The sequence below is a fragment of the Melanotaenia boesemani genome, chromosome 1, assembly GCF_017639745.1.
Source record: "Melanotaenia boesemani isolate fMelBoe1 chromosome 1, fMelBoe1.pri, whole genome shotgun sequence".
In the NCBI taxonomy this organism is placed as follows: Eukaryota; Metazoa; Chordata; class Actinopteri; order Atheriniformes; family Melanotaeniidae; genus Melanotaenia; species Melanotaenia boesemani.
The window spans coordinates 18,063,075-18,077,907 of record NC_055682.1 but is presented as its reverse complement, the minus strand read 5'-3'; the positions used below and the strand labels follow the sequence as shown (position 1 = coordinate 18,077,907).

The following is a 14,833-nucleotide window of genomic DNA, read 5'->3' as shown; positions in this document are numbered from 1 at the left end:
GGAATTTATTCCATCCAACCATCCATTTTCTGTCCCCGCTTACTCCAGTGCAGGGCCAAGGGTGTAAAGGAATTCATATTTCTAAAGTTCACCACAAAGCAGTGCTTGTGATTAACAAGTTCTCTTTTCCCTCTAGGGTGTCAGAAGCTCTGCAGCACATTTTTTCAAGCCGTGCCCAAATCAGGCAAGAACAGCTGGGTCTTGAGAGGCAACTGAAGGAGAATGAGCTGCGCCAGCGCTACAGTGAGGAGGACAACCTGCAGGTCCAATTTCTCTCTGCCAAACAGAAGACAGAGAAGGTACTTGATGCTAACACTGCATGGTCTTTTCAGATTCCCTCATTCCTACAGAGAAACAGCTGCTGAGTCATCATTTTACTCCTCTCTTCTCTGAAGTGTTTTTTCACCTCTTACACCACTTCAGAAGAGGGTCACAGCTGATCAGTTTCTAGCTTCGAGTCCTAATTGTAAAATATATTTCAAGTATACAAATAAATTCTGAGTTTCATTTTAATTTAAAACTAATTAATCTGGTAACTGTTTTTTGGTGGTTCTTTGTTTTTTTTGTTATTTTCAAAAAAATATATTATTTAGTCTGTGTGTACAGAGAATGCTTTGTAATGCTAAAACTTAGCAGATTGGTCATAATGTCATTCAGGTTACCTTTTGTTTGTTGTTTTTTTCTACAGGCCACTTGTAAGCATGAGCGGAAGATTGCCAGCTTACGCACTCAGCAGCAACACATAAGCAAGCGTTTGAAGGAGGCAGAGACACGGTTCCTAGAAAATGATGGTTTGCTTCATCGTGTCGAGAATGAGATTAAGTTGCTAAAGTCGAATGATCCGGCCTCAACGGCAAGTAGAACTCATTAACCCATTCATAATAACTAGTGCTGGGAAACAGACATATTTATTGAGGCTGAGGAGCTCTGTTATAGACTTTTCACATGATTTTGTGTCCTTATGCTTTTCTAAATGCAGAATTGCTTCATGGTTGAGTATTACCCCTGTCTTGAGGTTATGTCAAATGATATTGTTTTTATATATTTTGATAACAACGAAATAGTATAAATGGACATTCTAATCGGGTTTATATAAAGATCCACCAACATTTTATTATGACAGCGGTAATAGATTAACAAAGTCATTATTTGGATCAGTAGAGGCAGCTGTTGAGTTTAAAAAATAAATAAATAAATAAAATACCTGCCATGCGGTCAAGATAATGTGTAAGAGAACAAATGACAAGATTCCAAGAAGAAATTAACAATGTGGGTCACTTTAGCCAAAACTCATTGCTTATTGTTTTAGGAAGATAGGCATTGGTGTCGTGACAGTCTTTGTTTTCTTCCCATCTGTTTTCTCAGTAATTAGAACCGTGCTCATTTTATTTCTCCAGCTCACTCGTGGATCACTGAAGAGAATAAATCAATACCCTTTACTCATCCCTCACACAGCAGCCAGTTACCTAAAACCATGTCCATGTTTTTTTTTCTTCTTTATCCTTTCTTCCAGGAACTGACCCAGAACTATGACGCACCCAGCAGTCAAATGTTCTCAGTGCTGTTGTTTCGTAGTTTCTTTACGTCAGAGTTCCTTTTTCCCCTCTCCCCTCCCTCACCCTGCAGACATTATTTTCTGATAAAACATGGATGAACACTGAACTTTGCATCCTCTCCCTCGTATACTGACCCCGTACGCAAAGTTTTGACCTTAGATTGTTCATTCAGTAAGCTGTGATGTGTCTGCTCTCTGATAACACCCCTCTTTTGTTTTCTTTTCTTTGGTTTTGTTTTGTTTTTCCTCCCTAGGTGTTAGAGAAGGACCTATATTGTCACAGACTGGAGCTGCAGGTCAATGACCTCAAACAACATATCAAACAGATGGTTGAGCTCACTACGCTGCAAGATCAGGAGAACAAGCGCATGCAGAAGTGAGTTGACTGAGCTATTACTAAACATCTAAAGAAACAGCACTTTTTCTCTTTTTCTCAGTTTTTCCTGAGAAATATGATGTCTCAATAATTGTTTTTTATTTCATTTCAGAATGGTGAACATCTTGCTGCCAGCTCATAGTCGACACTATTCTGCATTGCAAGGGGCTGGGTTAACCATTCCAGCAGACGAGCTGGAAAACCATGAGCTGGAGCACCTTGTGTTAAGGGAGAGAGGTGTGGTTTGGGCAGACCAGGAAGGGGCAGGGCAGCAGATGAAAGGTGAAAAGATTGGTGTGAGCTTTCAGGAGACAAATGAGATGGGAAGCATTGGGCTCCGCAGTGAGCTGGCACCTATCCTGTCTTTCTCACATCTGCAATACCACCAGAGTAGCCCCTGCAGTAAGTCATCATACTCTTATCATTCTGTTTACTCTCCTGCCTGTTTACCATGTGATGGGCAAGTTTTACAGTTGATTTTTAACACATTTTGTCGAGTTTTCTGACAACTGATTAAAATTTAGTTCCTAAAACATCACTGAAAAGATCTTAGTTAGCTAGAGAACAAAGGAAATACAAGAAAACATGGCCACAAAATGTTCAACCCACATAAACGTCCTGTGGTGTCTGGTTCTGAGATGTTTACAGCTGATCCTTCAGGTCCTCGTGGTTGTGCTGTGATGTTGTTTGGCTTTGTCATCTTCCTCGTGCTTGTTTTAAGCAGTTACTGCAGTGGGTAGGGCTCATTCTCCTGCTGAGGGAAACCGCTGTTGGCAGGGGAATTACTTCAAGGGCTGCGCCTTTTTCTACATTAATGTTTAGTTTGGTGGTTTATTTCAAAAAGTGTCCATGATGAAATTTCTGTTGTTTCCAGTCACTTATCAGGTTATCTGTTCTGATTTTTCGATTTTTTTTCAGACAGAATAAATGTTGTGGCCCACAGTATTTTTCTTTTGATGTAAAATAACATGTACAGTGGCTTAAAAATTCGTCGCATTAATTCAAGTTAATTTTGGGGGGATTTCATCACTAGAACAAATAAAAAGACTGCAGCTATTTAGTACCAAACCTGCCTACTCCTGGACTAGGCCATCCCAACACATTTAAAAGTTTACTAAAGATCACTCAAGTGTGCCTTTAGTGGTCTGTTTAGGAGCATTATCCTGATAGAAGGTGAACATACAGATACTGTTTTTTGGAAGAGTTTTCCTGTATTTAGCAATATCATTCCCTCAGTTCTGACCATTTTCCAGTGCCTTTCAATGTACAGCACCCCTCACAGCATGATGCTCCTTTCACCGTGTTTCATTGTGGGGATGGTGGTGTTGGGGTGGTTAAGGTGTAGGTTTTGGACCACTCCCTGATCACTCCAAACCTCTCACCCCAACCCTTGCAATTTCGGGCATTTTTCAAATTCGGCAGTGGGTGGATTTACGCAAAAAGTAAGAGTGTAGTTACTGTAATAATGTCCTTGCTCAGTCTTAAGTTTTGGTAGATAAGCCCCGCTCTCTAGGTTTGCTGCCATGCCATATTCTATCCATTGCTTTATTGTGGTTTCATTCATTGGTGGTCTGTGGATTTTCAGTTTCTTATATGTTTTTTTTTATATAATCCAACCCTGATTTCTACCTCTCCACAACTTTTTAACATGAAATCTTTCTAAAAATCTATTTAAATTACAGCTTATATCACACATATATGTGTGTGTGATATAATTTGTGTGTATGTGGAGTTAACATGTCATCTTTCATTATATTGCTTGAAAGCTTAATGAATTTGAATCTATTTCATTGTAATTCAACACTAATTCTTACTCATTTTAGTTTATTTTAAAAAGGAGTTACCAAATGTTCTTCCAAAGACCACCTCTACTGTTCAAATCATGATTCCGGTAAACATGAAATATTCATGTGTGACACATGGGATGTAAGTTTTACGGCGGCTTTAAATCTTAAAGTCACTTGTTCTCTGAGGTAGTTCAATAAAGTCAGTGTATTTGACATTAGTCCAGGTCTGGTGTGTTTTGTGGGTGCCATGAGACTGCATGTTTCATTTTTAACTGTCATCTCTGCATGGCCAAGCAGCACCAGACCCTCGTGACATATAAGCCATGACACACAGTGGAGCATAAACTGAAGCTGGCCAACAGTACTCACTTCCTATGATAGTGTCTGTTGTTTGTCAGGATGTAGAGTCTGCACCTGTCCCTCTGCTCTGCTGTTTGCTTATTTAATTTAAAAGTGTTTTTTGTTGACTTTTAATTAAATGAATTGTCAGTAAAAACAAAGAATCTGATGACACATCAGTACGGATATTAATGTAAACCAGTTGTGGGTCATAGTTTAACATTTAAGAGATAAGATGTTTGTGTATAAACCAAAACACACTGAGCTGTTTCGAAAATTAATTCCATCCTTCAGTTTGAAATCTCTGCTCAGTTACTTTTGCATTTATTTGTTTAGACATTGTACTGTAGTCACCCACTTTTATTTTAAGGGAAAAAAATAACTAAAGTTTGTTTACATGAACATCTGGACAGTCTCCACAATGAAAACTTAAAGCTGTTTATGTCAGACATAACAAAGAGTTATCAAACATTTAGTAGTAACTCCACATTTTTAATGAGATTAAACCACTTAAGAGTTGCATAAGTTTTCTGTCATAAGTGTGATATGTTCTTCTTCAAATCTCTTTACTCTCCAATTCTCAGGTGCAGAGAGACACACTAAAAGAACATCACTGTGCAATGCTGCTCCATCACCTAAAGGTAAAAAGACTCCTCTCTGCGTCTTGCTAACATACTGTAGTCATTAATCTGAATCCCATGCACACCTATTAAATTCCACCTTCCTCTCAATCTTTCTCTTATTTACGCTCCTCTTGTCACCTTTCCCTCACTCCATCACACTTGAGCAAATACATGTTAATAGACAGTTCCATGTTTTATTGAAACAGAGCTTTCAAATTATAAATCGATTATATAATATAAATTTGAAATTGTGTGCAAGCCTGAGTGGAGGTTTTTTTTTCTTTGCTGTAAAGAAGTTATTCAGAGTAGTGAAATACAGAATAAAAGTCAGACATGTGATACTATTTGATTTATAATTTTGCTGCAGTTCTTTTTCTCCTGGCCAGAACTTGAATAATGAAATGATGTGAATACTCACAAGCGTTTTATAGAGTGAACTCTGTACAAGGCGAACCTTTGGGAAAATGTAACACAAATGCACTTGTGAAATATGGCCATTCAAATTGGCTGTAATGATATTTACTGCAGATGGTCTAACATTTCATTGAAGCATATTGTGGGAAATGTAAGTTGAGAAGAAAATACTTCTGCCAGATGACCAGAGTTTCTTGAGTAGAAATAAATTTAAACACACAGGGAAGTTTGTCACTGCCACCACTACTACACTATTTACTGCATCTTTTTGTTATAAGAAAACTCTCATGGATCATTAGGTTTTCAAAGTTTTTGTGACATTAAAAGCTCCAACCTATGTATGGGTTGTCTATCCTAACCAATCTTTATACTTGACAACTCAAAGCAGTTGTCATATTGCCTTTTTCTATCCTCTATTATATCTTTTCTTTCTTTATAATCCTTGTGCATCACAAGTGTCAAGACACGCAAATACTCCTAATTGTTTTACTATGGTTAGCACACACGCACAAGAAAAAACAACTAAATGATGGTCTTTATTTACTGTCATCTAGCATCTGACAGATACTCAGTGTAATTTATATTAAAAGTGGTATTTGAAAACCATAAATTTGTACACTTTTTATTCCACTTATGGAATTCTGACAACAAAACTTTTCAAGCTAATAAGAATGATAGTTATATGCACCTTACCTAAACTCAGATTTTTAAATACTTAAAGCAGCTATTACAACTAGGGGTGCATGATATTGAAATGAAGTAAAGAATGTTTTCCGGAAACACATTCCTACAAACAGGAAAAACCTGAAAGTCAGGAGCTTAGAAGAACATCCGTTTCTAGGTCAAGAAAAGTCATGAAAATAAGTAGAATTGTTGAAAATTTTGGAAATGTTGTAGAGTTTACTGTTGTTGGCCTGAATTAAAATCCATTGTGCAGTGTCACAATAATCCTCCATTAATTTTTATGAATCAGACCTGTAAATCAAAGCAGTATTTTGGATTTAAAGTTTTTGTGAGTTTTTAGATGTCAAAAAGGCCCATCTGCTTAAAAAAATCTACATAAGGGACTCTTTTTTTCTTTTCTTTGGTTTTTAATATTGTGTGTGCAGCTTGCAAAGTCTCTTTGTGCTAAATAGGTAATATGTGCATTAAAGACCATGTAAGTACCAAATATAGAATTAAATCCACCTTAGCATGTCTAAAATCCTTGAAAGAAAGTTAAACTGCTTGATAATGTACTTTTAACTGTTGCAACATATTTGCAGTTCATTCCTTGGAAGTGATACTGTACCATTTTCTGTTCTAGCCCTGCTCTGTTAGCAGTGGGAAAGCAGTGCATTCTACAATGATGGAAAATCAAGATTCACTGTAAAACTGTTGCTCTTTTTTAGTACTCGTATATTAAGAAAGTGGGAGGCGACAGAGACGTGCAAACTCAGGATTTCTTACAACAGGGAAACTGGTGCTGTGACAGAAATTGGGCTAAAGCACCAAACTCTTCTCTCTACTGGACGAAGGTTCTGTTGGGCCTGGCAGAGCTGTTAGCTGCAATCTTTCATGCAGCATGAAGAAAAAAAAACTTGGATCAAAAGGCAGCTCTGATGCCATTTATATGAATAAATCCATTCATCTCTCTTGTCCAAGTGTACCTGATACTGATAGGAGCAGCTTATGGAGTATTTCACTTACACACCATGCTCAACATACACACAAGCATTTCAATAGTGGCTTCAAAATTTTAAATTATTTTTGTCGACATGTCACATAATCACTGTCTAGCTGCAAACTGCTCAGTTATACACTCACTGACTCACTCTTGTATCCTTGAAAATCACCATGTACATCTTAACTTCAGTGTAGAGCTGCCAATCTTATATGCATTTCATAAATGCACACACACACACACACACATACCCCAGGAGATGCAGTTTTATCTGCAGCTTTGTCAGCTGTGCAAAATGATTTTCCAAACTGAAAATTAAACAACAGCTGTTTCATTAACTGCTGTTTTTAGCTGTTTTTATTTAGCATTCAGAAAAAGTCCCCTGATCTTATCCTCGTGATATTTGGCTGTCCCTCTCTGCTTCCTCAGCTCTTAATGGTAGTCACTGCAGCATGTTATGAGAGATAGCTCCACCCTGCAGTCTGCAAAGCCAATGAAATTCCATCAGTTTTAGTCAGGGTTGTGGTTTTGAAAGAACATTAACTCTTTGTGGCCTGTATTTTAAATCAGATGTGATCACAGTGGAGGAATTATCACAACATTTCATTTTAGTGTTCATTATCACATGTCCTCACATGCTTTGATTAATAGTTCTATGATCCATTTCATTCGCCCATGACCTCAGATAGAGTCAGGGGAAGGTAGGTGTTAATTTTATATTTCTAGTGCACGGTCCACTTCTAAATGCTCCTATATACTTTTCCTTCCCTAGATCTCTCTCTTTTTTTCCCCCCAACAGTGCGTTCTCCTCCATTCTACCTTTCTTTCCCTCCTACCCTCACATGTTTTTTTCTCTGTCTGTCTAGCATCTAACCCTCCCAATCCCTCTTGAGCTTCATTCATGAAAATGCAGATCCACAGCAGGGCAGGAAAAAACGTCAACAGACGTAAACTCCTCTGCTCCACCAACCAGAAAAGGCGCACTATAAAAAACAGGCAGCAGCAACCAGGCGACCCTAATTCAGTGAAGCTGCCACCAGAAATAGCAACTCATGCATGTATTAATCCCCCTACTAGCCAAAAATATGAGATTGAAGGAACTCTGCTATCATTTATTGTCGAGGACTACTCCTCTGCTACAGAAAGGGCTATTTATCACTGTTTCCCCATATAGACCAATGTCTTAAGCCTGACTCACATTTGCTAAATATTGCATTTGATATTTGGGGAAATGTATAAATCAGTCATTCACCTTTGCATTTTATGTTCTCACTTCCTTTATGTGCTGGCATTTTTTCCTTTTTTAGCCTCCTCCCTAACCCCCACCACACCTCTGCAGGAAATGCCATGAGTGTAATAATGCTCCTAATGTGATGCAGACTCTGATTTAACCTCTCTGCTCTGCAACCTGTGCAAGTTTCAGTAGCTTTTTTTTAATAACCATGGACAAAAAGAAAACCCAGTTTGTTTGAATTTAAAATAAGGCAGAGATTTTCATTGTACTTAAGATCAAATTTAATATTCAGTATTAATCTAAATGCACACATTAATTGTTTTTTTAATTTGCAGTCCTGTTATGAATGTGCTTTCTTGCAAAAGTTACCACTAGCTAATATAGTTAAAACACATTCCTCTTCAAAGTGGATTTGAAATGCATATGGTTTCAAACTTACATGTTTGAGTCTCATGTTTGTCTTAGTTTTAAGGCCCTTAGCTGAAAATGCCTTGCTTTCTGGTCTATTTATAAAATGCAGTACTTGTTAAGTGAATAATGCATGTTTCAGCTCTGTTCTGATACTTAAAAGTTTATGTTTATACATGCAAGGAGGAAACTATAATGTTTAATTGTGCAACTCCAACACCAGGGATCTCACAATAGTGTTTAAAGGAAAAGTCTATTTTCATTTCTACACTATGACCGTCTTTTTTTAAATGGTGCTTTTAAAGCCAGGCCGAGCACTTGTTACAGATAAATGTTGATCATCATCTGTATGATTTGTATAATATTTTGATTACTGTTTCCTTGCATATTTAGTCACGTTTTAAGATCTATAGTTGGGCGGGGAAAACAACTTGCTGCAGTGGCCTGACTTTAATAAAAATTTAAGTGACTTATTCTTCATCATCACATTTCCGATGTAATGTCTGACAACCTATACTCAGGTCTGCTGGTAGGTTTAGTAATTCTTAACACTACATTCAGTTACAAAGTATTAATCAATTTAGTGGAGATGACCCAACCTTACTGTGTCTTTCTATATGGGACCATTCGGTTCTGGTTCATACAGTAAATAATGCAGATTATTATGTTCTAAAATGAAGAGGACTTGTATGTCTTCCATCTGTCAATTTTCTATTGAATGTTTGAGTATATGTCACAGGACTGACCAGACCTCTTTTTCCTCAGTTTTACGACCCAGACATGCTTTAAAAAAAGCTAATTTCCTTTGTTAGTGTCTACAGTCCTAGTCAGTCAGTCACCACCCACAGGTCTTGACTGTAGGTGGGAACATAAAACATTGATTGACCGGTAAATCAACAGCTGCATCTTCTGGCTTAGCTCACTCTGCAGCTCAACAAACCCAGTGTCGCATCTGTATCACTGCAAAGATACAACAGAAAGCTCACTGAACTCAAATTCTTGGCTTGTACAAGAAATTTTGTCCATAAAAGTCATAAACAACAGCTGTGTCAAAACATACCCATGACAGACTCCATTATTCTCTGATAACAAGTCTTACTGGCTGATGCTAGTGGAAACCCGGCTCTCAGTCTGGTTGTAAAGGGCCTGAAAGCCCTGTAGCAGTGGGGCCAGTATCTAGTAATTCCAAATAACCCCCAATAGAAAACCCAGAAGATAGGGTGGCATACAATAGCTAAGTATGCAAGGCCTGTGCATATAATGGGGCATTATTGCTCTTGAATCAGAAGTTTGTATAAAAAAACAACACCCCAGTCTGCTAATCCAGAAGTTTAATCCTTTAGGGATTGCATAATGCCGTGTTGGAGGCCATTGTGACAGTTCAACAGCATTCAGTCTGCCACTGAGTTCTCTTACCTGAAGGCTTTAGTTATATCAGTGGATTCAACCTACTGATGGATTAGTTTCCTATGAGACACTTGACTCTACGACGAAGAATCTTTATGGGGCCATCTTCAAGTGGGCCAATAGCTTGCTGGAGAAACAGAGGTCTCTGGTGCATTATAGACCACGTAACAGCTGAAGGCCGTGTTGAATGTCCAATAACAAGAGCCTGTGACTTGAAATAATGAGTCACTGATGTACATTCTGTTAGCAAATACCATAGTAATACATCATGTGACCCACTATCTCAACCAACAAACACTAAATACACCGTGAGATAGAAAGTAAATTCAGGACACAGCGCATGACGTCCAGGGGAATTGCCCTTCCAGTTTACTGGCTGATTTCATTCTCATCTGTACTGTTCCAATATTTGGTTTGAGATAAGGAACATTGTGATTCTGTCATATCTCAATAGGAAACAATTAACACCGTTAACACCATCATTTTGAAGTCAGCTACACTTTTGAATCATAAAGATTGCTCGGTAAAATGACATATGTAATGGTTTGGGCAATAAATAAATAAATACAAAGCCAAGATTCATCAGGCGTTTAGCAGTCAAAAAATCAATAATCTGTAAATGGGTGTGAATGGATTTTTAAAGAGTATTTGAGTACTGGCATAGCCAACAAACCAAAATATTGTTTAACCTCAAGTCCCACAATTTTCATAGCAGTGAAAAAATGACTGACGCAAATACAGAAATCTTAAGTTCAGTTACCAGAAAACTTTTCTTTTTTTTTTCATGCAGACCTTATCATTAAAATTAGACATGTCAAATGCACAGCTCCCTTTGTGGCTAGACATCCTCATATTGAATTGAAATGAAAGTTTTTATTTGAACATAAAGATAAATTAAAAACAGGAAAACAAAACCAAAGTAATATACTAATAAATAAAAAAGAAACTCTTAGTCTAAAGGGAGTGAGATGAAACCGGTGCTTTATCAATCCCACCCCCTTGTCACACAACATTAACTACCTAATTTATTTTATAATATATTTATGTAATATCAAGAGATCTCTGGATTAATAATAATAGTAATAATTACAATAATAATGTCATCATCAGTAATAGGAACAATACTATACTTATGTATTCAATAGCCACAATGATAATGCATGTAGTAAATATGATAATAATAATGTTGCTTATCATTGTGCCGTTTCAGTGTAATTGACTTTGTTGCTGCTTTGTTTTATTTTCATTAACTTTTTATTGTTTGCTTAGTTTTTCTAGAGAGAGGAAAGCAACCAAATGTGACGCAAGATAAACCTCCGCGAATGCCCATCAGGAGGAATTTGTCTGCGTCGCTTCCACCACAGAGTCCGCAGACCATTGCCAAGTCGAAAGGGTTTGAGGAGGGCATGCTTCCACTCCAGTGTACTCCAGAACCTGATCAGAAAACAGTGAAGCCTCAGCCACTAAGTTCCTCCAGCAACATGGATCCAAACATGACTTTTGAAGTGATAGACACTGATGATCAAACTGCAAATAATGCAACCATCATAATAAGCTGTGGCAGTCCATGTCAAGCATCAAAGTCCACAGACGTGTCAGTGCCCAGTCAACATCGGCATCTTCCCACAACCACTGAGGGAAAACAGATTCTTTCCAAAAGGTGAGATTATAGTCGCGTCTTCTTGTCGGTAACATAAAAGATTATATTAGCTGTCATTAACGAACATTGATTCAGTAACACATAGCCTGTTTTTTCTTCAGGTGCTATGCCAAAGCTCATGTGACACATTGCCCTATAACTTCTACTTTTTCTAGTTAAACAGCCCTGTTTCTACCTGTCAGTGATTGGTCAATTTTAGGTGATTTGATCCCAAAATGACAACTCGTAGTAAAGATGTGAATACACCAGGAAAGTACTGAGATAAAGTTGCTCAGACCACAGTGAGGTTGTCAAGGCTGCATGTTGGCTGAATCTGGTTGCTGCATGAAAAATGCGTGTTCTGCACCACATCAAAAGAACTTATCAATTGTCGAGCCTCTGAACAAACAGCAACAAGTCATTGCAGTCTAGTCAGGTAGCCATTACATTTTTGTGCAGGTGGAAATGGGTTTTCAAAGTTGGACCAGTGCTAAACAAAACTGACATCTGGTCTTTGCAAATGGAAATAATGTATGCGGTTAATTTCATATAAAGCAGGAATGGGAGATTTAGTCACAAGTTGTCTCTTGAGATGTAAGTGGAGGTGCATTCTAATGAAAGGGGAGAACTGAAGTACTTGGATCTGTTCACAATACATGCTAATGTTGGATATGATCAGGGCCCTCCAGAGGAATAAACAGCTGATCATATAAACTTGCCATCTACATTAAAGAGAACAGTTTGAGTTCATGTAAATTTACTTAGTGAATGCAGACATTTATTCATTCATTTTGAACATTAGAAAAAATCTGTATTTATATATATATATATATATATATATATATATATATATATATATATATATATATATATATATATATATATATATATATATATAACCCTGTTCCTTGTATGAAATGTTTCCTTAACTTAATACCTCTGGCAGCCTGCTGAATGTTTGAAGGTACTTGGTCTGTTCTGCAACTGAAGTACTCAAAATTGGAAAATCCTCCAAACCTTATTCAAAACTATTCTAAGGCTAGAATAAAAGGAAAGTATTCTCACCAGCAGGTTTACTGTCTGGAAGAGTGGATGAAACGCTTGAGTCCACTGAGCTGACAAGCAACTTCACGTCTTCAGCTAGAACCAGTGTATTTTGTTCCGAACTTCCTCACCAACAACAAAATTGTTACGCATTCACGCAAGCAATGACGTGTCGGAACCAAATTGCCTCAGAATGAATTTGTAAATATTCTAAGAAGCTGCCTTTCTTCAAAAATTGAAGGTCCAAGCAATGCCACATTTTAGTTGTGGATCTGAGTCGTACTGAAGTCTCTCAGGGATACAGTCGCAAGAAAAAGCACTGAAACTATTTCTCAGCGAGGTAGTAAGGTAGTAAGTACCGTTTTTGAATATTTTCAAACTTTGGATGCTTTTTTATTTTGAGAAAAGCACCAGGTTGTATTTTTACCTTCAGAGTTTTTGAGTTGGTATCCACTTGATACATTTCTTTTCCGGCCACATGTCACTTTCAGTACTAGAGCAACAGTAAAATATGCATAACACCAGTATTTGCCAAAACAGGTCAAATCTAAAACAAATGATATAGACCTACATGAAAAGATGCTTTTAATTGAATTCAGGTAGGTCCACTTTTATATCTTCATGAAAGAAACATTTTCAACATCAGTTTTTATCATTTATACTTCTAAATACGTCTAATTTCATGTAACCTCCAGACAATCGAGCTGTCGCAGTAGCACTAAACTTTGCTAAACTAAACTTTGCTCTTTAGACAACAGACAACGCTTTTGCAAGAAGTGCGAAGAGCCAACCCAACTTACATGGACATGACGTCTGCTGCACAAGGAAAGCGTAAATTTAACAGGTAATGCACCCGTTTCTTGTTTTCTTGCGTTCCTGTAAATTGTGTTAATACTTTGTTGTTACTGTCTTTGTTTTTAATGTCGATTCTTCCTTGTAGAAGCATCAAAGAAGAGGGTTTCTCTTCTCTGCACGGTTTCTCTGCACCGAAGCGCATAAAGAAAGACTCCTCAGTGGCCCAAAAGCCAGTCAGAGTGCATTGTTTTGGGGGTAAGCATCAAAACAGGGAAACACTAGAGAAGACATCCACACACTAAAGACAAAACAGAGTCTTGCTCTGGGACATGCCAGGCTGTCATGATGTGTGCAGATGGTAGATTTATTAGGAAAAAACCATCATGACTGTTGTCTTGTCATTTAATAGCTGCAAACCACTTTTATATCTACACTATAACTACACTGATTAGCTTGGATTATTATTTCGAGCTTTCAGTATTACAGGAGTTTCTGTCTGTTCTTGACATTCTTTGTCGTCTTTTCTCAGGGTCTGAGAACAAGCCCCGCAGAGTTGTGAGGAGCATTTCTGAAGGGAACCTCAACTTCCTCGAACCTCAGAAATCCAAGTCTATTTTCTTTAAAACGTCCCAGCAGTTCAAAAAGGTGGCCAAGCGGATGTGAAGGAACACTGCATTCACATAAGACTGGTTTGCTTTAATAAACATATTTACTCAGCACTCTTTTCAGTCCATATTTGTCTTTTTAGAACATTTTTTCTCTGAAGAACTAGAAAATAAAGCAATCTGTTGTGTAGATTTCTCCAGCAGAACCTCAGTGACACTCAGTGTTGAGTTTTTTTTTATTTTCTTGTGCTCTGTAATTAAGAATCACACTGCAGGGAAGTTGGACTTGATTTTATGTAAACACTGCATAGATATAGGTTATCTGTGTAAATAATTCCTCTGGTTTACAGTCTTACTTTGTATTTTAGTCCTTTCGTTTAGCTTTTAAGATGGATTTTGTAACATTAATGGACAAACTAATATCACAAAACATCTGATCTTTTACACACATGTACTTTTAACAGGTTTTAGAATATCATTTCTATTTTAGGTGACCATGTTTCTCAAGGCAGCTAATAGAAATTAAACTTTTATAATCTGAGCTCATTTTAATATTGTTTTTTGTGTTGTGTTTGTTATTTTAATTTCTTGTACAGTTTACAAGATTAAATCTTCCATAATAAAGTTGCTTGTAACAGAATCATTGGCTGTTAAAATACATTTTTTAAAAACATGTCTTCTTTGTGTGCCAGTGCTGCTGGTATGAATGTGTTTTTCAATAAAGTTTGAGTTACAAGGTGTTCCAACATGAAATGAACAACGTCAGACAAGCTTGGGGAAGGTGAAAGCTACAATCAGAAGAACATCGAATCGAGCTCAGAGTGACTTGCACGTTACTTTCTCATTTTCTTGTTTAGGAAAAAAGTAGTAAATGTCATCACTGTTAATGGATTAGAGTCGGTGCAGAAAGGTTATTTCTAACTTTCCTTCAACCAAATGTTTTT

At 37.3% G+C, this 14,833-nt stretch overlaps 1 protein-coding gene across 1 annotated transcript in view; it reads left to right on the top strand.

The window, feature by feature from the left end:
- The window catches only part of kif18a (kinesin family member 18A), a 28,340-nt gene extending 13,811 nt beyond the window's left edge, over nucleotides 1-14,529 (top strand). Inside the window, exons 10-18 of the mRNA XM_041983316.1 lie at nucleotides 137-299; nucleotides 689-853; nucleotides 1,810-1,931; nucleotides 2,044-2,333; nucleotides 4,642-4,698; nucleotides 11,076-11,466; nucleotides 13,241-13,333; nucleotides 13,430-13,539; nucleotides 13,814-14,529. Coding sequence (XP_041839250.1) covers nucleotides 137-299; nucleotides 689-853; nucleotides 1,810-1,931; nucleotides 2,044-2,333; nucleotides 4,642-4,698; nucleotides 11,076-11,466; nucleotides 13,241-13,333; nucleotides 13,430-13,539; nucleotides 13,814-13,947 — 1,525 coding nt within the window. The 3' untranslated portion in view covers nucleotides 13,948-14,529. The remainder of the gene's footprint in view (nucleotides 1-136; nucleotides 300-688; nucleotides 854-1,809; nucleotides 1,932-2,043; nucleotides 2,334-4,641; nucleotides 4,699-11,075; nucleotides 11,467-13,240; nucleotides 13,334-13,429; nucleotides 13,540-13,813) is intronic.
- Nucleotides 14,530-14,833: the final 304 nt, after the last annotated feature.